Here is a 24793-nt window from a genome sequence, read left to right as displayed (position 1 = left end):
ACCTCAACCCCCATTTTATCATGTTTTACATTATCATTATTTACTCATTAATATCCTACAGTAGATTATCAATATATTTTTCTCTTTTGATATGTTAGTTCACTGGTTAATAAAATAAGACAGAAATAGTCCATTTTTATGTATCTGTATTTTAGTACAATTTTTGCTGTGTCTATATTAATAATGTGAATATTATCATAATTTACACACTGAGATTAAAGGCTTTAAGTATGGACCTTAAGATTCCTAAATTCAGCTGAACACATATAATAAGATGTTATTTTTCTTTAAATTTTTAGCAAGTAAGTAATTATCACTACTATCAGAAATGAGGTACTATTAAATTATAATGAGTAAACTGAAAAAGGAGAAGAGTTCATTCATTTTGAAAAAGGTGATTCAAGGTTCCTCTTCAGGTTGAAATTGAATTATGTACATAATTAAAATGTGTCTTGATGAGTAAATTATTCCTAAACATTTTCAATGTGTGTGTGTGTGTGTGTGTGTGTGTGTGTGTGCGTGTGTCGGGGGGGGGGGACATGTGTCCAACATGAATACTTCTGATACATTAATGAGTAAGACAAAAGTGAAATAATATAGACATATGTTGGCATTTCACTTGGCAATGGCATGAGTGATTTCTTTGCTCTATCAGCTAATAGTTTTCAAATATTGGAAGGATATGTCTCAATTTTTGTGCTATTTGTAATTAAATGGCTACAGATACAGTGCACTTTTAAGATTAATCTTTAATACTAATATTTCCTCCATCAATTTCTTAAGACTAGACACTCAACAAAACAATAGATCATGCCTTAAATTTTAGCTTTTGCTGATTTCCTTTGTGTAAATACTCCTACCATGGTCAATTTAAAATTATCAAAGTGAGGTTACTGAATTCTCTTTGAGGTAACAAAAATTCCTATTATATCCTTAGTTTTAATATCTCAATTTAGTAAATGAAAATATTGTCTATCATATTAATTAATACCTCTTATTTCATATAAATCTTAAGCATTCTCCCCCACCCCCGTTCCCCTGGAGGACGAGTTGCAGATGGGCCATCTGGTACCTAGGAAAAACGAGGAAGTGAAGTCAGCTTCTCTCATTCTTGCTCACCTTCTCCCACACTTACTTATTGCTGTTTCTGACCTTCCCAGGAAACTTTTTGGTTGACTGGTACAATTGTAAAAAGGTTTTTTGATCTCTGGGCCTAGCAGAAGTCAAAAATATTTATCTTTCTCACGGACACATTGATAGATCCTTAATAGCCTCATTAAGAGGCTATTATTCCCATGACAAGGATGACACATTTTTTTCTACATATTTCTGGTACCTTTCCAAACTTGATTGGTTTCTATTTGTTTTTTGTTTATCTGTGTGTTGTTTGGATAATGCACTTACACAGATTCATTCTTTTGGGGGGTATCACCAGGATTTAAAATGGCTTGAACTTTCTCCCTCTCTCTCTCTGTCTCATAACTCACCTCTCTTTCATAGAAAACACCTATACATATTTTTATCTAGACAAACTCTGAAAGTGAAAGCCAATCCCAACACTAACTTAACTCTTCTTTGCTCTGGCAAACCCATATTTTATCTTCTGGATTTCTCAGACAGGAGCCAGATTCCATTCTATAGTTCTGGGCTCACTGTGGGAAAGACATATCAAGCTCTTCAAGTTGCCTGAAGAAGCCCCTTGCACTACAATTAAGCTGAGGAGCTGACATCCCCTCCACCTTCTTTTGGGTGAGGGGATGTGTGTGTGTATGTGTGTGTGTGTGTGTTTATGAGTGTGTGTCTTATGCACATGCACATGTGGTAATACAGGGACAGCTATTTCCAAAGAAATCTTCCACACAATATCCTTTGTTACTCTCAGCTCTCTCTACCCTTTAATGTCCTCACAGTGTGTTCAGGAGAACTGTAACTGATTTTTGACAAAAGATTCTTTATAAATTCTGTGTATGGTCTAGTATTTCCTTTGGAATACACATATATTAGATCTTAGTACTTCAAACAAAATTTGAATTTTAGCTGGTTATTACACCATAAATGTGGGTAACATCATGAGATTTTTCCAATCTACTATCAAAACTGTTCTCATGTCTTTCATTCAAACATACACATACATACATACACATCTCAGGTACCGCATATTCATTATATTTAAAAAAAATAGAAAATACAAATAAATGAAAAAATCATAAACAATGAAATGAAGTACACCCAAAATTAATTTCCCAGGAAAATCTGCTTTATTTTGTGCCCATGCAAATAAAAATATGTACAGAAATAGACTCCTTATCATTATTCTCTAGTACCTGTGTTCTCTGCCCCTCCTATTCTTGCTTTATACATTGTGCTCCTCATTCCCTCTCAGCAAATACAAACCATTTTAATTTCAATGGCAGTATGTGTTCTAGTTCATGAATATATTAACTTTCCTGAACTAATCCTCTATCATTGAATATTTAGGTGGGGTTTTTATTTCTATGTAAACCACAATACTATAAACAAATTATATGTGTATCATTTATGTTAATTTCCTTAGAAAGGTATATACTTTTCATTAATCTCTTTTGGTGTTTATTTTCATTTAATAAGTATTAAGCCTTAAACCAAAGGTATACTTTCTAAAGTAGAAATTTAGGTATCAGTTAATGAGAAAAGGATTTATTTGTTCCTTGAGAAATCCTTGTAATTAAGCAATTGCCTGATATTGCTTACTTATAAATCTGAGTTAAATAATATATATTATTCATATGATAAACCCCCCTTACTTATTAATATTTTGGAAGACAATCTAAAATCAATGACTATTTCTAAAAATATCCATTTCCAATGATCCACAGCAATCCTAGATGATTATGTAAAATTCAGTTATACTTCCCACACCTGCTAAATTAGGTTAGCACACTTATCTAGCAGTCTCTCTCTGTATTGTATTGGGTCGTTATTCTAGATTGTTCCAAAAAAATTTTATCTCCCAGAAGATTATGGAATAAATAAGAAGAGAAACAAAATGGAGGTAATGAGTTATACTATTTTTTTCAAAGCTTAGTACAAGTTAAGGAAAGTGTGTTATTTAAAAAAAAAATACATATTTTGGGTATTATATCATTTTATCCCTTCTAATTCTGAGGATAGTCTGCAAAAATTAGAGAAATACAACAATGATGTAGAACTCACATGCTTCTGTTTTTCTGGAATTGCCCATTATGATAACTGACTTGCATAGGAAAAACCTTGCATTAAAATGTAAATGAGTTTTAAAGACAGTGCATCCAGCAATAAGCATGTCAAGCAGGAATTCTCTTATCTAACATTGTCTGTCTTAGTTACCTGCACATTTGGTAATATAGTATTTAAAGATGACTGTTTTAGGCCACAAATGTGCACTTTTGAAAGTAATGATCTAGACTCCTCAATAAATGTGCAAAATTGCAGAATATATTTTATTATCAAAAGTTGGGAATTTAAAAGTTAGACCTAAATTTTTTTAATGTAACTATCTTTAAAAGTGATATTTTTCCTTGAGTATGACTTTATTGTCAAGGGAAAGGCCTCTATTAATTCCTGGCCTTATGCATTAGAATTCTGCATATATGGCTAATGAGGTTCAGTTTGGGCTGTTTATTCCTGTTGAGCACTCTATCCATATGACCCATCAAGAGAGTAATGGAAATATGGACACTGAACAGGCTGAACGAAGTTATTGAATGAAAATAAACATAATTCTACTAAAAAAAAGACTGCTTCTCTTTGTGGTTTGCTTAAAAATCTGTAAATAAAACAAACCAACATCAACAAAAATAAAACTGAAATTATTTCTGTTGTTAAAAAACACATATCCCCTGTGATATATGTAGAAAAAAATCAGGTCAAGGAAACTTTAAAAACTACTAATTGAATAATATTTAGAGATGCAGTATTTTACTTAATATTTGAAATCACTGAATGGAACTCTTTGGCATAAACCTTTCATAACATGTATTATCGGAGAAAAAAAAGTGATCCTGTGCCTTTAATTTCCCTTTCTGAGAGAGGGAAGGCTGCACACCACTGACAGGCTCACTTGTTCCCGTCTTTAATGTGCAATCTGTTTTCTCCAGCGGAGGGCACTCAGTGTATCACAAACTCAAGCATTAGCACCAACAAGCTCTGAGGAACATCAGTCTCTGGAAAGCCTTCAGAATTAGACAAGGCCTGCCTCTCAGCACAGCTACAAAACACTTTAAACCTGACCAGCTAAATGGATAAACCTACCCTGCATAGCTTTTAAACTGGGGTCTCATACAGCACAGGAGGCCTACTTGCTTGAAGAACTGAAAATCCAGAGGATGATTTGCTTTATCTGGGAATGGCAAAAGCCAGCACAATAAGGAATGCCAGGTATTCTGAAGATTTTCTTTTTCTTTTTTTTCCTCTCTTTTTACAGAGAAGTTGGTTACCTTCGAGATGGGCTGTAGCTCTTTTGCACAGATTGCCAATTACTGCTGATGGGTCTCTGGTGAATTACACAATGATGCTCAGAGCCTAGAGGCCCTCCCCCACCCCCCAACTGCTTCCTTCTCCCTGCCCCCCATCCCAATACGTGCTGATTTTTTTTTTTCCTATATGTATATATATATTTTTTTGTCTGTCCCCTCTGGGGAAGTTTGTATGGGGCTACTAGCTCACATGTGGGATCAGAATGGTGTGAATGACAGCCGCACTGTATCATGAAGGTGGTGGTGGTTTCAACACGTGAGACCAAACAAGAAGAAAGCTGAGAGAGGGGGGAACCGTTTTGGATGACAAAGGATGGGTAAGTGAACTTTTGTTGTTTCCCTCTTAGTAAAGCTGATCCTCTTGGCTTCGTATTCTCAGTCGTGGCATTAGCTGATAAAAGACGGGAAAACAGGCAAAAAGCAGCAGCCTCGGAGTTTGCCAGTTGACTCACTATAGTTGCTATTATATTTTTAGATCATTTTCCTTTTTCTCGTTCTTTTAAACTGTAAATGCATAACATGGACTTAAACAGACTGGAGAAATATCTTTCAGACTGTCTCTTCCGAATGCGTATCCTGGCTTGGGAATTGAGCGTGAGATAAATGTTGTTTCCTTCTATTTCTTGATAATATTAACCATGCTTGTATTTCTGGTTGCTGTCAGGAAGATTGTTAACACTTTACTGCGTGTGTGTAGGGGTGGGGTCATTACTTTATCAGAGGTCGCACAAGGGCTTCTTTTATCTTTGAAGATGCACCCTGAACACAGCTTCCAAATTTCCAGCAGTCATTTGCCAGTCTTATTTTTTCAAGTGTGACTGGCTCCCCACCCCCCGCCCCCCCACCGCTTTTTCCTGTCTGGGAGAGCTGGAATGTATTTCAATGAGTCTGTAGCTGGCAAGAGGACAGAGAGCAAGATCGGGTTTCAAATTAAAAAAAAAAAAAAAAAAAATCTTAACTGAGTAAAAGGAGAAGTTTTTTTTGTTGTTGTTTTGTTTTTTAAATTAGGGATTTGGCTGATTGCCTCTTGGTTAAAAACATGAATATTTAAGATTAATAAAGAAACTGCAGCACAAGGTACTTTTTTTTCCCCTCACCACTAAGAAATAATAAATCTACTGTTGACAGAGGAAAGAAGTCCTTTAACATGCTATGACTTGGAAATGCAGCATAAGTGCCAATAGATTGCAACTTTGCAGGTTTTCTGAAGTTAATGGAGGTTGGGGAGAAAAAAAAAGTCGGTGAGAAATTTGAACAGGTTGGGATAGGGGGGAAATAATAGTCTGCTGTTTCTCTGCTTGTTTATCCCCCAAATTTGCAAAACCAACTGTGTTAAATATATCAGAAAAAAACTAGTGCTACACAAGATTATTTTGTATTTTATGCAAATATTTAATAAGAATTTGATAATCATAACTTTGGAGTGTTCTGTGTTATTAGTAGTTAGGACACTGAGCCGGTGATCACTGAGCAGGAGAGCCTCAGTAGGAATCTTTTCCTGAATGTTGAGAGCATATATGCTTATTAACACATTGAGAGTACCTCCTGCTGTTACTAGTCTTCATACCATGCTTCACTGGCTGTTTATACTGGTCCCAGGGACATGTTTTCAGAGCTCCTATATGGTTATCTCATTATGCAATAAGGATGCCATTTCAAACAAGGCGAACTTGGGTTACCTTGACAGTTTACTGAAGCTCCTTTGCCAAATCACAGCCTCTTTACTCAACTAAGAAAGATGTACAAGTACAGGGCTTACTAAGATACATTTTTCCCATTACCGGAAGAATTAGTACTCTTCCTTTTGGTCCTTGTGTTCAATAGAGTGACTAACCAAGCACTGATGTTATTAAATGTTGCCATTATGTGATAAGATAGGCTCAGTGTTTTTCAGTGTTGATGCACATACGAACTCCTGAAACTCAGGAAGCTGTGCTTAGTTCTATGACGCTGTGGCGATTTGGAAATCAAGGAAGAAAGCGTGAAACCTAAATAGCAAACGTGCAACACTGAAGAAAATAAAGCTTTAAGTGTCAAATACATTGTTCTTAAATCAACTGTGCCATTACTACACTAGATGAAATGCCCCTGATATTGGTAAGCTGGTGGTGATTTGCATTAATAGCTTTACAATGTGCATTTGTCTTCTTTTAATATTGTAGGTTTCCATTTAATTACGCAGCTGAGAGGCATGCGTGTAGTGCTAGTGCTACTTCCTACACTGCTGCTTGTTATGCTCACGGGGGCTCAGAAAGCTTGCCCAAAGAACTGCAGATGTGATGGGAAAATTGTGTACTGTGAGTCTCATGCTTTCACAGATATCCCTGAGAACATTTCTGGAGGATCACAAGGCCTATCATTAAGGTTCAACAGCATTCAGAAACTCAAATCCAATCAGTTTGCCAGCCTTAACCAGCTTATATGGCTTTATCTTGACCATAATTACATTAGCTCAGTGGATGAAGATGCATTTCAAGGGATCCGTAGACTGAAAGAATTAATTCTAAGCTCCAACAAAATTACCTATCTGCACAATAAAACATTTCACCCGGTTCCCAATCTCCGCAGTCTGGACCTCTCCTACAATAAGCTTCAGACATTGCAATCCGAACAATTTAAAGGCCTTCGGAAACTCATCATTTTGCACTTGAGATCTAACTCATTAAAGACAGTGCCCATCAGAGTTTTTCAAGACTGTCGAAATCTTGACTTTCTGGATTTGGGTTATAATCGTCTTCGAAGCTTGTCCCGAAATGCTTTTGCTGGCCTGTTGAAGTTAAAAGAGCTCCACTTGGAGCACAATCAGTTTTCCAAGATCAACTTTGCTCATTTTCCACGTCTCTTCAACCTCCGCTCAATTTACTTACAGTGGAACAGGATTCGCTCCATTAACCAAGGCTTGACATGGACTTGGAGTTCCTTGCACAACTTGGATTTATCAGGGAATGATATCCAAGGAATTCAGCCAGGCACATTTAAATGTTTGCCCAATTTGCAAAAATTGAATTTGGATTCCAACAAGCTTACCAACATCTCACAGGAAACTGTCAATGCGTGGATATCATTAATATCCATTACTTTGTCTGGGAATATGTGGGAATGCAGTCGGAGCATTTGTCCTCTATTTTATTGGCTTAAGAATTTCAAAGGAAATAAGGAAAGCACCATGATATGTGCAGGACCTAAGCATATCCAAGGTGAAAAAGTTAGTGATGCAGTGGAAACATATAATATCTGTTCTGAAGTCCAGGTGGTCAACACAGAAAAATCACAGCTTGTTCCCCAAACTCCCCAGAAGCCTTTAATTATCCCTAAACCGACAACCTCAAAATCTGACCCCAGCCAGTCCACCCTTGAAACACCAAGCCCTTCCCCAGGGTTTCAGATTCCTGGCACAGAGCAAGAGTATGAGCATGTTTCATTTCACAAAATTATTGCAGGGAGCGTGGCTCTCTTTCTTTCGGTGGCCATGATCCTCTTGGTAATCTATGTGTCTTGGAAACGCTACCCAGCCAGCATGAAACAATTTCAGCAACATTCTCTTATGAAGAGGCGGCGGAAAAAGACCAGAGAGTCTGAAAGACAAATGAATTCCCCTTTACAGGAGTATTATGTGGACTACAAGCCTACAAACTCTGAGACCATGGATATATCGGTTAATGGATCTGGGCCCTGCACATATACCATCTCTGGCTCCAGGGAATGTGAGGTATGAACCATGATCCTCCTAAAAGCGTTTCTACTGTGGGAAAGGAGAGGTAAATGTTTGAAGCTCTAGAGGTGTCTCTAATCACTAGAAAGAGTAATGACCCTTTTGCTTTTGGGTTTTGCTCAGTGTGAAAGGTTACTTAATTAAATTACAACCACCAGGAAATTGACTGCTTTTTTTTTTTTTTCCTTAAATGGTTGAAACTTGAAGGAAGTTCATTCAAGGATGATATTAAGTTGGAATAAAGCACTATGTTGAAACATCTGTTTTTTAACAGTTTGTATACAGGGGTTGGATTTACAAACACACATACACACAAAACTCTTTTCATCCTAAAATTTATGTCTGGTTCTTGTTGTTTGACTTTTGTAATCAAGTAAAGAAGGAGGGGCCAGCTTAATTTAAAAACAGTGACTTTACCAAAATTCCAGGAGGTAATGAAGATTTAAACCAAAGAGCAATTTACCCAAGGGTTGATTTTGTTGTACATTTTATAGTTTTAATTAAAGCATGCAACAGGGATCTCATAGGGATAACTGTTTCTGTGTTACTTGCCATTTAGTTATTATACCAGCATAGAGAATGTCAGGCCTATTGTGTAATTGTATTAAGGCATTTAAAGATGTGTTTTTTCCTCCTTTCCTTCCTTCCTACCTTCCTCCCTTCCTTCCTTTCTTTTCTTCCTTCCTCCTTTCCTTCCCTTTTTATTTTTTGTTTTTGTTTTTTTATTACTGGACATAGATCACTTTTCAAAAGTTTTCTTAAGTGCTGGCTTTCTGTATGTAATCAGAATGAAACTTAAATTCTACATTTTGGCTTTGTCCCTGGTAACTAAAATCAGGTCATGATGTTGTGGATGATTTAGCAATAACATAATGACAAACATAACAGGGACTGTTTGTCAGTGTTGCTGTCATCCCCAAAGACGTAATGTGTATTCTTGTTAAACTAATCCAAAACTAAGTGATGCAAATATTTATAAATAAAAAGAGAGAGATTTGGGTTCTGAGTATTTTCCCTTTCTGTAACAATCACCTCAAATGAAGGCATTTCATGTTATACTATTTTCATTTTCACGAGAATAAGTTTGGATCAGTGTCTGATTATTTAATTTTAAAGGTCACATATAGGAATGTGTTTATGAGTAGGAAAATGGTCACAGATTTCCAACTTGTTAATAAGTAATACTGAATGCAAATTATTCTTTACTTGGTAAAGTTGATCAAAAAGTGCAAAGACTGTGACTGCCTAGGCCTTGTTACAAGAATAAATTAGTAAAGAGAGGTAAAGTTCTGGCTCTGTGTCATCTTAGTATCCAATTTTACATGATTACTTTTTCAAAAGAAAGTTTTAATGACAATTTAAAGACTTTGCCCTTTTTAATACTAGTTATAAGAGTTGAAAAATATAAATTGTTCTTTGATAATATATTCCCAAATCTTTCCATAATCCTAAATGCAGATGCTAATGAAAATGTTTTCAGACAAAACACTGAGTCCGAAGTAATCTGCAACTCAGTGTAATTTGGAATATGGAGCTATTCTTCACAGAGTTCACTTTCTCCTCTTTGTGTATGATTGAAAATAAGAAAAGTAATCCCAGATAATAAATTCCTGAGAGAAACCTGTATAAGCAATTGCCCTTAAAAATTAAAGAGAATAAAAAAATTTATATAAAAGTCTAACAAGGCTTGATGTTTCTATTGCAGGCTGACATTTATATAATATCTGTGAATATTAGTAAAACAAGTTCATCCTGCTTTATTCTAGATTTGTCTTCTATTTTGAGATCTTCTTAAAAACTAGTAATATAAAAAGAAAAGGAAAATCCACTTCCATTCATTCATTTTCTCTTAACGTTTATATTAGAATCGTGTTTTTTATTTCTAAGAATCACCAAGAAAGATTCTTAAAGAGCAAGTGGTTCTAAAACTTTTCCAGAGATCTTAAATTCCAGAGATTATCCTTTAAAGACCATAGGCATTACCATGATAGAAACAAAATAAAAACATATTTCATTCTGTAAAAAAGTGTTTAAAAATACATTTTGATATTATATGTGTTCTGTAGAGTGATGTTTATGGTCCTGAAGTTGCAGTGACATTGTTGGGGTTGGGTGTGGTGTTACAGCATTAAGTAATGAAAAATTTAATTAAATGTTATAATGAAGCTGTTGAGTTGAAATGGTAGCCCTACTGAAGTAATCAAACTCTCCGTGCCCTAAAAAGTAGGAAATGGTTGGCTATACATCTGAGATCATTAACTCCACTTCTGAGTGCTCGGGGTCCAATAAAGCTACATTTAAATGAGTATTAACTTGTTTTGAAACACAAATACACATAAACAAAGTGTAGCTGCCACTCCTCCTTTTTGTCAGTGTAATCAGTGTTCAGTATATTACAGTTACAGATGGAAGTAAGAAATGAGGAAAAGTAGATTCTTAGAAATTGTTATGAAAACAATAATTTTCCCTTACTTCTTTGTCACCCCAGAGTAAAATTTATCTTGTTGAGAAAACTTCTCTACAAAATGAAGCCAAAAGAGAGAATCGATTTGCCGAAGTTTATGACTTCTTAGGATAGTGGAGGTACGCTGAGTTTAGGTCTGGTGGTGCTTTGAGAAACCTCACATATCAATAGTTTAGAAAAATAGTGAACCATTATTATATTTATAATACATTTTTGTGAGGTAGGTTTTTAATTCAAAACATCAAACTCTACCCAATAAAGCCATAAATATTTAACTAGAAAACTTAGCACCAAATGCTAATTTTCTAAGATAGTGCCTTGAAAAAATTGCATTAAATTGAAAATTTCACTTATATAGTTGATGTTACCTTCAATGATCATAATCTAAATATAGTTAAAATATCCATTTTGTCTGTTTCCTTTAAGAAGAAAATAAAAATATTAACGGTCTTCCTTAGAATAATGTCTGTGAGCCACCACACACATCTAGCATGCAATTTATAAAGTAAATAATTTTGGCTCTGATCTTTATAAATTTAAAATTTTAAAGTTCCAAGTGCACATTATATGATAATAATCTGAAGGAGAATATCGTAATAATATAGGCAGTAAAACTTTCTTATATCTATAAAAAAGGGATAGAGTAGATAGCTATGAATAATTAATATGATTTATGGCACAACTCCAATAGATACATTTCAGTCATACTTTGAGTGGATCAGTGTGCTTTGTTGAACTGAATCATTTAATTTGTTCTCAATATGTGCTCAGAGAAGAGAACTTAAAACCAAAAGGATACAGCTTTGTCTAAAACTTAGTGCCACTGACAGAGAAAATTGCAAATACTTACTTTTGAAAATAGCTTGTGAAACTTTGGATAGCTTTATCTCATAAAAAATTATAAGAATTATAAAGTTACTTCATTTTGCATACCAAATTTTTACTTAAAGATTATACAAAACAAAATTTTGAATACCTAGTTCTTCTAGGATATGTTTTATCAACTGAAAATAGCAAGGACTTTTATAAAATTAGTAATTGTGAATATAAGCCAAGAGAGTTTGTCTTTTGAATTAAAAAAAATTGAAATTGGTAAAACCTTAACATGAATGAAAGTGGTCTCTAAAGAGATCCTGCGTTCAGAGTGTTTTAAAGGAGAAGTAATTAAAATATAAAGTTTAATGATCCCATAATGCTAACAGTGCTGTCATTAGGGAAATGGGAATATAGGTGACCTTAAGTACATATTTTTCAAATATTTAGTATTTTGGTTACACTCTTCAAAATCAAGTAAAATAAAAATAAATTGGCTGTCATTTGGGGCTTATATTATTTCTTTCACTGCTGTGCAGTGGGTGGTATAGACCATTTCTAACAATTTATATTTATTGAAGGTATTAGGTCATGTCCAAACTACTGATTTAAAGGGGAATATTAACTTCTTTCTACACTGTAGAAATTGACATTTTGAAGTATACTGAATGAACTTCCAATAACTAAAAATCATAATATATTCAGAGAGGATTCTAAGTGAAACAGGCCCAGTATCACTGAGTTTAATACACTTTACTAATATAAAGCTGTAGAAAACAAAGTTAATTTTGGTGGCTGACTACTACTGTGTCATATTAAAATGTTACAAAATTGAAACTATACTTTGTGTGTTTAAAGGAAGTCTATTTATGCTTGTGTGTGTGTGTGTATGTACATGTGTGTGTTTGTATTATGTAAGTAAGTGTATGTGCTCATATACAGAAATAGAGGGAAAATATATTTTGTCCATTTTGAACACTTGAAATACTAATAATAAAAACTTGGGCCATGATTACTGGAATTTGTTACTTAGGAAAATACTTCTTAAGAATAAATGTTTAATAATCTCTAAAATTATATGTATCTTATGTCTAGATAGTCTAGCGTTCTTTTTTGAGAAAACAGAATTTATACTACACATTACCATTTTTGCTGTGACTTTGGGTGAGTCATTTCATTTCTCTGTGAACCATCACTGAATGAGTGTAATTCAACTAGTGCAATATATCCCAACTCAAATCATTCCTCAGAATAGTCAACTTTGTAAAATCTTTGTGGTCATTCCCAGGACTACAAGAGCAAGATGGCATGTGGGGGAAAAACTGAGCTATTTATATTCATTGTCAATGAGGAAAGAGAGAACTTCTTGAGTTACTAAAAGGTGGCATGCTCAGGTGAAAAGCCATACAATGTCTTTATGCTTGAAGGCAAAATATATAACACACACGCACACACATGAGCGCACACACACACTTTTACGTCTTCTAAATTCTTCCAAGTAACTAGTTATTTTGAAAGCATTTAAAATATGACTTTAAAAAATCTACCATCTAAATTTGATGCAACTAAATTTCATTCATGAATACAATTTTTATTAGTCTGCAAATAGTACTGGTGAAGAGTGACAGCTGCCAAGAAGGCCCAACATGGCTAATTTAGGACAGGTTTTAAACTGACAATAAACGGTTCAATTCCTTTTTCTAGAATTAGCTAGTATTAGCATCTCATGAACAAGTTTTTAATAATTGGTTGCTCTCTAAGTCCCCAAGTTGAGAAGTCTGACTCTGGTCTTAGGAATGGATAGCTTTTGACACACCCCAGTAATCTTTAGATGATTCCAGAATTTTTCATCCTGTGACTTTTCTATATTCAGTAAAATCTAGTCATCCTAGTTCTCAAGAATTACATTTATAGATAGCTCTATGCTTTGGAATTTGCTCAGGAATATTAGCATTGGGTACTTGGTGACTCATCAGAATTTTCATGTCTCTAGAGTTTCATGAATCACTAAATCAAAGTGAAACACTAGCAACCTGTATATCACCAGACACTGGAAGTTTTGAAAAATTACTCTGTCTTTTGATCAGTGAAAAGCATAAAAGAGATGCTGAATATGTTTTAAAAATTAAAACTGATTTTTATATTACCCAAAGAACTACCATTCACTGAATCAGTTTGATAATATCTCAATATTCTTAAAATGAAAGAGAAATTGTGAGGGTATTTTTCTCATGCACTCCATAAGCCATTAAAATTTTAACTGTTAGTTAAGGAAGGTTGAGAAAAAGCACAGTATTTCCTATGATATCAGAATCACTGACTTTTTAATAACTGCTTTAATATGCTTGAAACTGCTCTATAGGGGCAAAGGATATGATTTATACTCCTGCTAACTGGTTTAAAAATAATGCTTCCACCATCAAGAGAAATTAGGGTCCTTTAAAAGTAAGACATTTGACTTTAAGTCAAATCTTACACATTATAATACTTGTAAAGTTTGGTAATTAAATGACAGCAAAGTGAATACACATTAATAAAAAGGTTAAAGTAAGGGTGAGAATATAAAATTTTCAGAAAAAATTATGTCCAAAAATTATGAACAAGCTTGACTAAAAAAAAAAAAAAAAGCTGAATAAAATTGATGTCTCGATATCAGATAAACAATAAACACGTGCATAATTAAATAAGATTATGATATTTAACATTATTGTCTGTACATGGAAATGAGATATCTTTTAATACTATATAAATGGTATTCTTAAACATACTTAAAAATAACTTTGAAATATAATTGCATTTCAACAACCATGTACAATTAAACACCCATCTATCCCACATAAATATTTCTGAAATACTGAAATATATGTTGTAAACAGGTAGTAGATTAATATATATTATAGTTTTGAATAAGCCCCATTCTTTACTAACTTGACCAGTTCCCATAAATTGCCTCAAATATAAACATTTGGAGGAAACATTAAAAAAATTTAATGGCATCAAAATAACTTTATGTTTCTTTTCTCATTGCCTCAATGTATCATGATGGTTTTCTGAATTTTTGGACATCCATACAGCTTCTCTCTCCTTTATTTCAGTCTTTCATATATTCACTGAATTCTCAGACTTTAGAGTTAGGGGTAAAGATGTAATAACTAAATCTAGCAAGAAGGGTCATCTCTTTTGATTGTTCTTTTATTTTTTAAAAAAATGTAAAGTCTTCTAGTAGAAAAAAGTAAGGTACAGTAAACATGTTTGTCACTTTGATTTTTAAAAGAGAATTTTAAAGTAAAGAAAGAGTAACTATAATATCAAAACAAAATTTCCTAAACAAATTTAAAATTATCATTTTTATCTACTATTTCAGTTGTTAGGATCTTCAAATCTCATTGAATTATAAAAACTAAAAATTGTATTAGGTTTTACAATATATTTGAATATTTGAAACAGACAAGCTAAAATAAGTATAGATGGATTTGTTTAAGAAAACTCACTGTTTTTTAGGATCTCAGTAAGCAAATGTATTCCAGAACAGAAATATATAATGTTATGAATTGATTCCATTTTGAGGTTATTTTTAATGTTAGAGCAAAACCATATAGACACTAATTTTGGAATACCAAATGATACAAAGAGGGAAAATGCTTGAAATCGTTTTATTTTGGAAAGTCAATACTACTTAATTCATCTTCACTGTATGTTTTCATTTTAAAAGGTAATGATTGCTGTTTTGCTGCCTTCTTTTAAAATTAAATATTATCAGATAAATCATTGAAATTATACTGATTTTATTAAAACAAACAAACAAGAAACAATCTTTGGGTATAAATTCTATGCTTGCTTTTTCAATTCCTCCTTCTTCCCTCAAGCCACATTTACTGAAATGTTTTCTTTCATTTTCTGCTGGAGATCTAATTATTTACTGTGCTAGGAATTATAAAAAGTTGATTTCTTGTTTCCTTTAACCGATTTCTATTAAATACATTTATGTGCAAATGAAGTCTTGAAAATATTGCTTGTTTGTTTCAGCATAAAGTTGATCATGATGCATTTCACTATTTGATATTTATTATTTTAAATTGAGACCAGCTATTGTTAAATATTCCTAATAAGACTAAAAAAAAAAAAAAGAAAATAATAGAAATATAAGTTAATTATGTCTGAATCTTTTTTGGTATGGTCTCCATAGATGAAATATTGTTATTTTCTTCTGTGTTTATAGGTCTGAAAAAGTAATAGCAGAGAGGTCAGCCTTAAAGTACTTTAGGTTGATAGTCAAACCACAACATGGACCAAAATTGCATTGATCCAGTGGTTAGATCAAGGGGTGAAAAAGAGGTCTCAGAGATTTGTTTTACTTCTGTAATCTGGACAAGTAAATATATCTGACCTTTCTGTGATATAATTTTTCCATCTATTGAACTGGGATAATAACTTTCCAACTAACTTGTTGAAATGATTAATGAGCTACTATTCGGAAACCACTCCGAACTCCTCCATAAAAAAGCTTCAGTGTAAATATAAATTATTACTAGCCATAAGCCCTACTGTCTACGGAAAAATGCAAAATACAATGTGGCTGTATTATTTTCATTGTTATTATTAGTTATAATGATGGTTATAATACTCCCTGATGTAGAAACAAGTGTTGTGGTTACATTTTTAGTAAAGTGAATAATAAACCTGAACTTTCAGTCCCTTGTCTGAGCTGTAATTTAGTTTGGGTACCAGACACACTGATATTTAAATAATACCTCAGGGTTTGTAAAATACTTCCTTGGCTGAATACTTTTTCATGTTTCAAAGAAAGCAGCATTTACAATTCTTTTATTGGTATTAACTCTAAAGAAGAAATGGGTTATAGAAACAACTTATAAGTTTCCAATCTGATCAAGTATTGCCCTTCAGCTCATTTTCTTAACAAATCGAGGCAGTTTTAATTTCCCCAAAGTGTTTATGCATGACAAGTGGGAATTTTCAAATAATATGTAGGGTATTCCTTTTGAATAAGTTAATACGTGATTTTAAGAACCGGATATTTCTCTAGTGTATATGTATATACATACAGACACACATATGTTTAATGCTTTGATGTGAATATTTTGGTTGAATATAAAATGAGCTCTTATTTTTGCATAAATATATGGTTATATAATTCCTATTATTTATGATATACTTAAAAATGAAATACATTTAAATTTTCACATGGACTATTATTGTGTGCTGTAAAATAGAGGGCACCATTGGTATAAGTCCTTTACAAAAACAAGCAGGCTGCAGACAAAGAAAAACGCTAGCATTGCTAGAGAAGACAGTAAGTTGTTTTCTTTGTGATTGGAAAGGCAGAACTATTCCAAATTGGAAATTCTGCCAGTTGATGAATGTCTCTTCCAATTATGTATTCTAGAATGAGGGAAATAACCACATAATGGGGTCACAGACGCACTGGACCCACTGTGAAATAGATCTGAACCAAAACTCCATTGATTTCATGAGCCTCTACTCTGATGTTTTGGATCTCCAGGATTAGTGTCCCTTCAGAGTTGATGTCCCCAATAATCCACAAAAGTCTGATTACTTCACTTTCCCCAGTGCACAGTCACCTTGGTAAATAGCTGTATGTAAATGTATTGTGATTTAAGTTAGACTTCTGTCCACTTGACCTAGCAGTCTTCCACTTATACAGACTGAGTAAGAATTTAGTAGACTGCTCCTGTATTTTTTTCTAAGGACACCATAGTTAAATAAACAACATCATAGGTCTGTTTTGAATCAGACTACATTGATTACTGCTTTAATTCTACTGTCCCATATGGTAACCATGCCCATCTTATCTTGGCAGTAGACCTGTGCCACCCAAGAATCTCATTTTTCACATTACATTTAGGGACGCCAGTTCAGTGGTAGCTGTTCCCACTGTAATTTCTGTCCTGCAGTGAAGAGTGACAAGAGAGACATAAATCCTGAACTTACTTTTTTCAATCTCTTTCCCCTCTTCAGTTGCCAGGCTGTCAATCAATTTTATCATCTTGGAATATGGTCCACAGTATTCTAACCAGATTTTCTTTAGTTTTTGAGAATTACTGCTTAGACTCCAATCTAGAAACTTAAAAGAAAAGAGAATATAAAATGTAAATATAAAATTCTGACTTTCTGCAATTCATAATTCTTTGAGCTCTCTATCCACTCATGGTCTATCTATCTTTTCTCAAATGATTATAGAGGATAAGAGATGATTTTAAACCAATATTCCAACTATTTCCTCTTTAATTTTGGCATAACACCTTCCTTGAGAATGTGCATACAGTTTTCCTCCAAAACATGAAGATTGGGAAGGATCATTGGCCTAGAATGAAGATAGCATCCATTCTCTTTCTCACTGTGTTTCTTAGAATTTATTGGAACATGGTCATCAATTGCATAAGCAAATATACAATTTTATTAATGTTGTCAAACTATTCCTATTCTATTGATAGTAAACAAAGAGATAATCTTATTCTAAAATATGAACAAGTATAATTTTGTGGATTAACCTGACATGTTCTTATTTATTTATTTATTTTTTTCTAATTTTAAATGAATGCTTTGTTTAGGAAATGTTGAAAATATGAGATTATTTATAAAAATAAGCAAAATATTATCAAAAAATCCCACTATGCAGAGATAATACTTTAAATATTCTGCTACATTTACATCTAATAATATGCACAGATATGTGTATGTGAGTGTTTATACAATTAATTTAGCATTGAAAACTGTAGCATAGATTACATAAACTATACTGTTACTTTAAAGTTAACATTTTGTGATGAATAGAGTCACTTTTAAAAATACTGTTTTTGAAATTACATCCCTAAAGTGTCATATTTTACTTACACTTCCCTTTTTCTTGAACCTTTATGATGCTTTGTTTCACTGTTATAAATATTTCTTCAGTGGCTTCCTCATCTAGATAGATTCCTAGAAGATAAAATTCATAGCCAAATGAATGAAAACGTTAAATTTAACTCATGTCGCCAAATTACTCTCTTAAAAATATATACCTATTTGTATTACCACATGAACTGTACAAGAGTTATTTTCCCACATATACACCAACATTATTTATCTTTTTTTTTAAGAAGTTGACAATTTTTTTAGTGTTTAATATTTATGTCTTTGGCTTTAGGCTGTAGAATTTTTTTTCTGTGTATTTTGTGTTATTGGATTTCTTATTTTGAAATATGATATAGAAATAGTCCGTGGTGTCAACAATAATACTAGTTTTCATTATGTATTTTTACATTGCTTTTATTTTTAGAAAAGCCTTTTCCATCCTGCAAGGAAACATTTACTATGTTTTGATCACTCCCTCAATAATTTTATTTTTATATTTATTTCTTTAATCTACCTACAATATCCTTTAGTATATCATGTGAAACATGGAGCTAATTTGTTGTTTATCACTGAAGAATTATGAAAAATGTGTTTTACCATTTTAATGTAGAATTTTTCATATATCTGCGTCAGTTTTGTGTTTTCTATCTTCTTCCCATGGGTTCATTCTCTATTCTTATATCAGAATCATATGTTTACCCTATTACAGTTTCTAAGTATTTTTTTTTAATTTTTATAAATGTGTCTTTACTCCTGCTGCTAAATTCCACATATATATTTTTAATTGTCTTGTTTATTCATCACTGTTTTTATTTGAAATAAAATTTTGCATCTTTCTCTCTCTGTCTCTTTTTTTCTGGAGCACACACATACAACATACACACACACACAGTATTTTGACTGGGATTGTGTGGCTCGATTAATTCATTTGGAAATAATTGAAATATCTACAGTCATCAAAAAGAAATGTTATAAATATTATGGCATAAAAATGGCATAGAGCTCCATTTATATTATCTATTTCTTACGTCCTCAATAAACATGAGCTGATTTGCTTTTATTATGATTCTAATATGTATATAAAAACATATATATATGCATGTATAATTATCATCAATATTTTGACCAAATCCTTAATTTCAGTAGATTGTTTTTTTTTTGAAATTTCTGGTTCAAAAATAATTTTATAAAGAAAAAAAATGTGTTAGCTTTCTAATAGCTACATTTCTTCTTTACTTATTTTTCTATATTGTATTGTCTAAATCTTCTAGAATAATGTTACACGATTATGGTGATCTGGAGCAAAAATTTTTTTTTTCTAATTTTAACACAGACTGTCTCCTGTGTTTTTGTACATTTTATCATTCTATTTATTCATTCACTTATTTATTCAACAAAAATGTATACCTACATTAGTATCTGTTAACACTGGGCTCGGTGCTGTGTTTACAGTAGTGGATAAAATACTTTGTTTTAGGTAAAAATTTATTTGTCACATTTTTCATACCTATAGTCTCATAAAATACACATTTATCAGAATGGATATTAAGTATTACTTAATGACTTTTTGGCACTTTGTTTTTTTCTTTTTATGCGTCCTGTATTTTTCCCCATCTTTTAGTTATTCATTTTATGAATTACATACTTTTATTTCCTAATGTTAAAAGTTATTTGCAATTCTGGAATACATTATGGTTGTTTCTTTCATAATATTTTTCCTAGATCAGCTATCATTGTGTCTACTTTTGTTTGCAATTTTTAAATCTCTCTTCACTAATAAGGGAACTCAAAATTAAGCTCTCTTTATCAGTTGTCACATTTATTATCATTTTTCTAGTTCTGAAATGGTTAAAATAATATGGACATGATCTTTTCCTTGAAATTTATAAAATATTCCCCAAAAACTGCCTTCATGGTTCTCTTTTGGGAGAAAATGGCACAAATTTTTATCTAGTTTTTTTTTGCCTTTTTGTGTCCTTGAATCAGAATGTTGAATTAGATTTCTTAGAAAAATACCCATTTCATTGAAAATGTAACATATATAATGATTTATATAATAATTACATTTTCTTAAACATCTTCTCTAGTCATGTATTTGTTCATTCAGTCTCTGTGGACCACTATACTAGAAACTGTAAATGAGGCAGGTGAGTTTCTTCAATCCATATTCTAATAATCCAGAATAAAGTCATTAAAATATTAGATGTACTTTTTTCTTAAGATTTTAAATTCCTTAGTGATGTATAACTTCTCTAGTTGTACTTTTTTGTATTTTAGTTTCAATAATTTATTCTTGTTCATAATTGCTGAAGGTTTTCAGATTTATTGTTTTCTTAAAAGAACTTGAGACGCATTATCTTCAAACTACAGGAAATTATATCAATGTTCTACTTCCCATGGTATAATATCATCTATGTATGAATGAATCCCTCCACCAATACTCTCTGACATTCTAAGTTATTTTACCTTATCATTCTTATCTTACATTTCACTGCCTTATATAGCCAAATTATTTCTTTGATCTATAAGGGGTTGGCAAAATATTTCTGGAAAGGACCGGATAGTAAATATTTTAGACTTTGTGGGCTATATGGTCTCTGTCACAACTACTTTACCTGCCATCGTAGCATGAAAACAACCATAGAAAATATATAAAAGAAGAACACATCTGTGTCCCAACAAAACCTTATTTGCCAAAAACAGGCAGCAGCTGGATTTGGCTCATGTCTTATAATTTGCTGACTCCTAATCTAGATCAGTTTAAACATTCCTGAGTCTTAACACTCAAAAATAAACAGCATAGAATTTTCTCCTAACTTGATACCTTCTTCTAGTACTGCCCTATCTTAGTCCTCCCCTTCATAGAAAATCTTGTCATAAGATTCTATCCCAGTCTGTATTTCCTCATCAGTCTCTCAATTCTTCAACCCACTACAATCTGCCATCAGAGCCTGTCAAGCCATCGAAAGAGCTCTTGCTAAATTTGCCACTGACTTCATTATCACTAAATTCTATGTCCTTATTAAAATTCTTTGCTTCACTATTATATCTCAGTAACATTCAACACTGGGTCTTTTCTTCCTTCTTTAAATGTTTTCCTTTCCAGAATACTGTAATCAGACCATTTCCTCTTCATTCCAACATATCCTTTTCCATTTCCTTTGTAAGCTCAACCTGAATTTTATGTTTCACTAAGGCTCTTTCCTTGCATCTCCTCTTATACCACTATATTCTCTCTCTCTCTGTCTCAATAATCACATTTACATATACAGCATGCATTACCATTTATTACTAACAATAAATAAGTTATTTCTCTATTGCTTGACCTCTTCCCTGCATTCCCCACATGTATACCAATTTCCTATTTGACATCTAAATTCAATTATAGAAGAGTACCTTAATCCCATTTCCAAACAAAATCATGATCTTTCTTTCTGAGCCTGTTTTCCTTTTGCCGGTTCTTGTCTTGTGAATGAAGCTACCCACTTCTGTAAGTCAGAATCATAGGAACCATCCTTGACTCCGTCCTCACTCTCACATTCCAAACAAATCACCATGAAGTCCTGCTGGTTTTACCTCTTGAGTATCTCTCAAATCCATCCATTCCTCTCTTTCTTTACTATTGCCACCTTTTTGTCCTATTTAGTCTCCCTAGCTCAGCTCTTGTTCCATTGGATTCATTCTCTACCCTGAAAACAAGAAGCATCGTTCAAAACAAAAGCTGATCATGTCACCATCCTCCTTTATTTCGAGCAATTTGGTGGAGTCCTGTTGTTCTCTGGATGAAAATTAAAACCCTTAACATGACCTTAAAAACCCTGAATGATCTGGCCCTTCCTTCACAGATCCTTCTCACATCACACTCCTCTTTGCTCTCAAATCTCCATCCAAAGAAGCTTCCTTTTACTTATCCTTTGACAACGTCATTCTATAAGCCCAGCCCTAGATGCTACTTACTCTACTTAGTTAATTCCTAACCATCACCTCCTCAGGAAGCCATTGCTGAAATCCTTATTGTCAAACCACAAGATTTAATTCTTCCTCACTATCACTTCTTTTTAATAATGATTTGATTAACATCTTCCAATTCTATTTGAATCTACTGTATCCAAGGAGAGGTAATATATGACTGTTTTTGTTTGACTTTTATCTCCAATGTTTTACTCCATACATTGTATAGAAGAGGAATGTCATAAATGTTTACTGAAAGAATAAATAAGTGCATTCCCAAATTTTACTTCTCTTTATTTTCTGCCTTTTAAAAATAGACTCCCTTCTTTGAAAAGTCACTTTATAAATTCTTCTCTTGAAAAATTAGTAAGTTTATTTCATTATTTAAAGTTCAAAACTGTAGATTAGGATATAGATTTGGTATAGCTCATTTTTAATAATAATTTTTCTCATCTTATTATGTCTATGTTCAAGATGACAAAATACATAAGGACAAAAGCAAGAAAAATATATATAACTTTGTTTATATATATAACTTTGTTTATCATTTTCCTAGAATTTTTGTATATTTTTGTTACACAAATAAAATTAATAGAAGCAAATTGTTTATAACCTGCCATTTTTATTTACTTTATTGTGAGCATATTAAGCATCCACCTACAGCATAATTTAGTTACTGCATAATACTGTATATTATTTTACTGTACATGGGTTACAGTTTTGTTTTGGTGGTTGTTTCAAAATTTTTGGAATAAACAAACTTAAGATGACCACCCTTGCACTTATGTCTTTCTAAATATACTTAATGACTACAGTTTTATATTAAAATTTCAAACCATCTTATCCAACATTTTAAAAAAACTGGTAGTGATCTGTTACAATTTATATCAAAGGGTATTTTGTTGTTTTTTTAAGATTCACCACTTTGATTACAAATGATACCCATAATATCTTACATTTTTTTGACATTTGTATATTTTACTTTCTGTATATTATGTTCATTTGCTTTGCCAATTCATAATTCTTATTGACTTCTGTAGGTTTTTTTTTTTTCTACTTCTATAGGTTTTAAATTAATTTATTAATCTTTTAGCTTTTATAAATGTCACAGATGTTTTTCTCAGCACCTGTTATTCATCTTTTAATGATTTCAGGTGGGATTTTGATTATATAATTAGAAAATTAATTTCACATAATTAAATTATTGTATGTTTTATTTTATGGTTTCTGCCTTTTTTTGTATAGTACAAAAGTTATCTCCAGAAATATTAAATAAATATTCATTTTTTTATCCTCTAATAGCTTCATGGTTTTATTTTTTGCATGCAAATCATTAATTCAACTTTTTGTTGTCAAAATTTTACCTAGTTCCACAAACTCATTTGTTATTTACTCACAGTTATGAAATGTTCTATTTGTTAACCTGCAAAGCATTAAATACTTATAGATACATATATTAAAACTGTATGCATATATATTTATGTGATATATGCATGGATTATGTTTTCACATATATGTTTCCATATATATACAAATATATATGAATACACATGCTCTTCTATTAAACTTTTAATTTTTCTAATAATTTTATCCAGTCTTTATTTAATACAATCAGTTGAATTACATCTCATTGTTCATATTTTTAAAATATTCTGGCTATAATTTTGAGTTTCTATACTTAATTATAAAAGTCATTATATATAATATAGTATATGTATACCTATACATAAATAGTATTATATATGTATACATTATATTATTATATATAATATACATTATATTATATATATGTGGTTTTTTCAGCTACCTTGTTTTCTATTGCTTTTTAACCTCTCCAAAATCGTATTCTAGAAATAAATCACTGTTAACTCTTTACTCTGTATTCTTTTGGATATTTTCTGTGCATATATAAATGAATATGTTTTTCTTCTCGTATAATATTATACTACCTGTAATGATCTAAATTCTGTTTGTATGCTTTTGGCTTTGTTTCATGTAATATATCTTGGACATTTCTCCATGATGACAAATAAAGATCTACCTCTTTGTTTTTAGTTAACTAAAATGATTCTCTAGTGGCAGACAAGTGAGATGTTTGAAAACATGGAGATGAACTTTAGAATTATTATGTTAGTACCATAATAAAATTTATTTCATACTTTTATTGGAATTGTGTTATTTTTAAAGAATAATTCGGAGTGAATTAATACGTTTTAAATTCTAAATCTTCATCTTGAGATATGATAAAACTCTACTTTTGTTAACTTATATCTGAGTTAAGTAAACAGTGAAACACTAAAATATTTTGCATATGGGAGAAAATTTATTTTATATATGTTACAATTACAGTTAACTTTTGAAGGCCAGTTTGAACTGCTTGGGTCCACTTATCCGTGGATATTTTTCAATAATAAATAATACAATACTACACAGTCCATGGTTGATTGCATCTGATGATGCTGAGGAACTGCAAATACCAAGAGCCAA

At 32.1% G+C, this 24793-nt stretch overlaps 1 protein-coding gene across 2 annotated transcripts; it reads left to right on the top strand.

Annotated features, from left to right (window-relative positions):
• The first annotated feature begins 4101 nt into the window (after positions 1 to 4101).
• Positions 4102 to 9569, top strand: LRRTM4 (leucine rich repeat transmembrane neuronal 4). 2 transcript variants are annotated; one of them, XM_068564327.1, is made up of 3 exons: positions 4102 to 4395; positions 4731 to 4810; positions 6656 to 9569. In XM_068564327.1, exons 2-3 carry the CDS (start codon positions 4807 to 4809, stop codon positions 8206 to 8208), a joined length of 1557 nt encoding a protein of 518 aa, XP_068420428.1. In that variant the 5' UTR covers positions 4102 to 4395; positions 4731 to 4806; the 3' UTR covers positions 8209 to 9569. The 2 variants fall into 2 exon arrangements, with proteins under 2 accessions (XP_068420428.1, XP_068420427.1); XM_068564326.1 differs by lacking the exon at positions 4731 to 4810.
• Positions 9570 to 24793: the final 15224 nt, after the last annotated feature.

Source organism: Eschrichtius robustus, chromosome 15 (assembly GCF_028021215.1).
Source record: "Eschrichtius robustus isolate mEscRob2 chromosome 15, mEscRob2.pri, whole genome shotgun sequence".
Taxonomy (NCBI): Eukaryota; Metazoa; Chordata; class Mammalia; order Artiodactyla; family Eschrichtiidae; genus Eschrichtius; species Eschrichtius robustus.
This window is presented reverse-complemented; position numbering and strand designations above follow the sequence as displayed.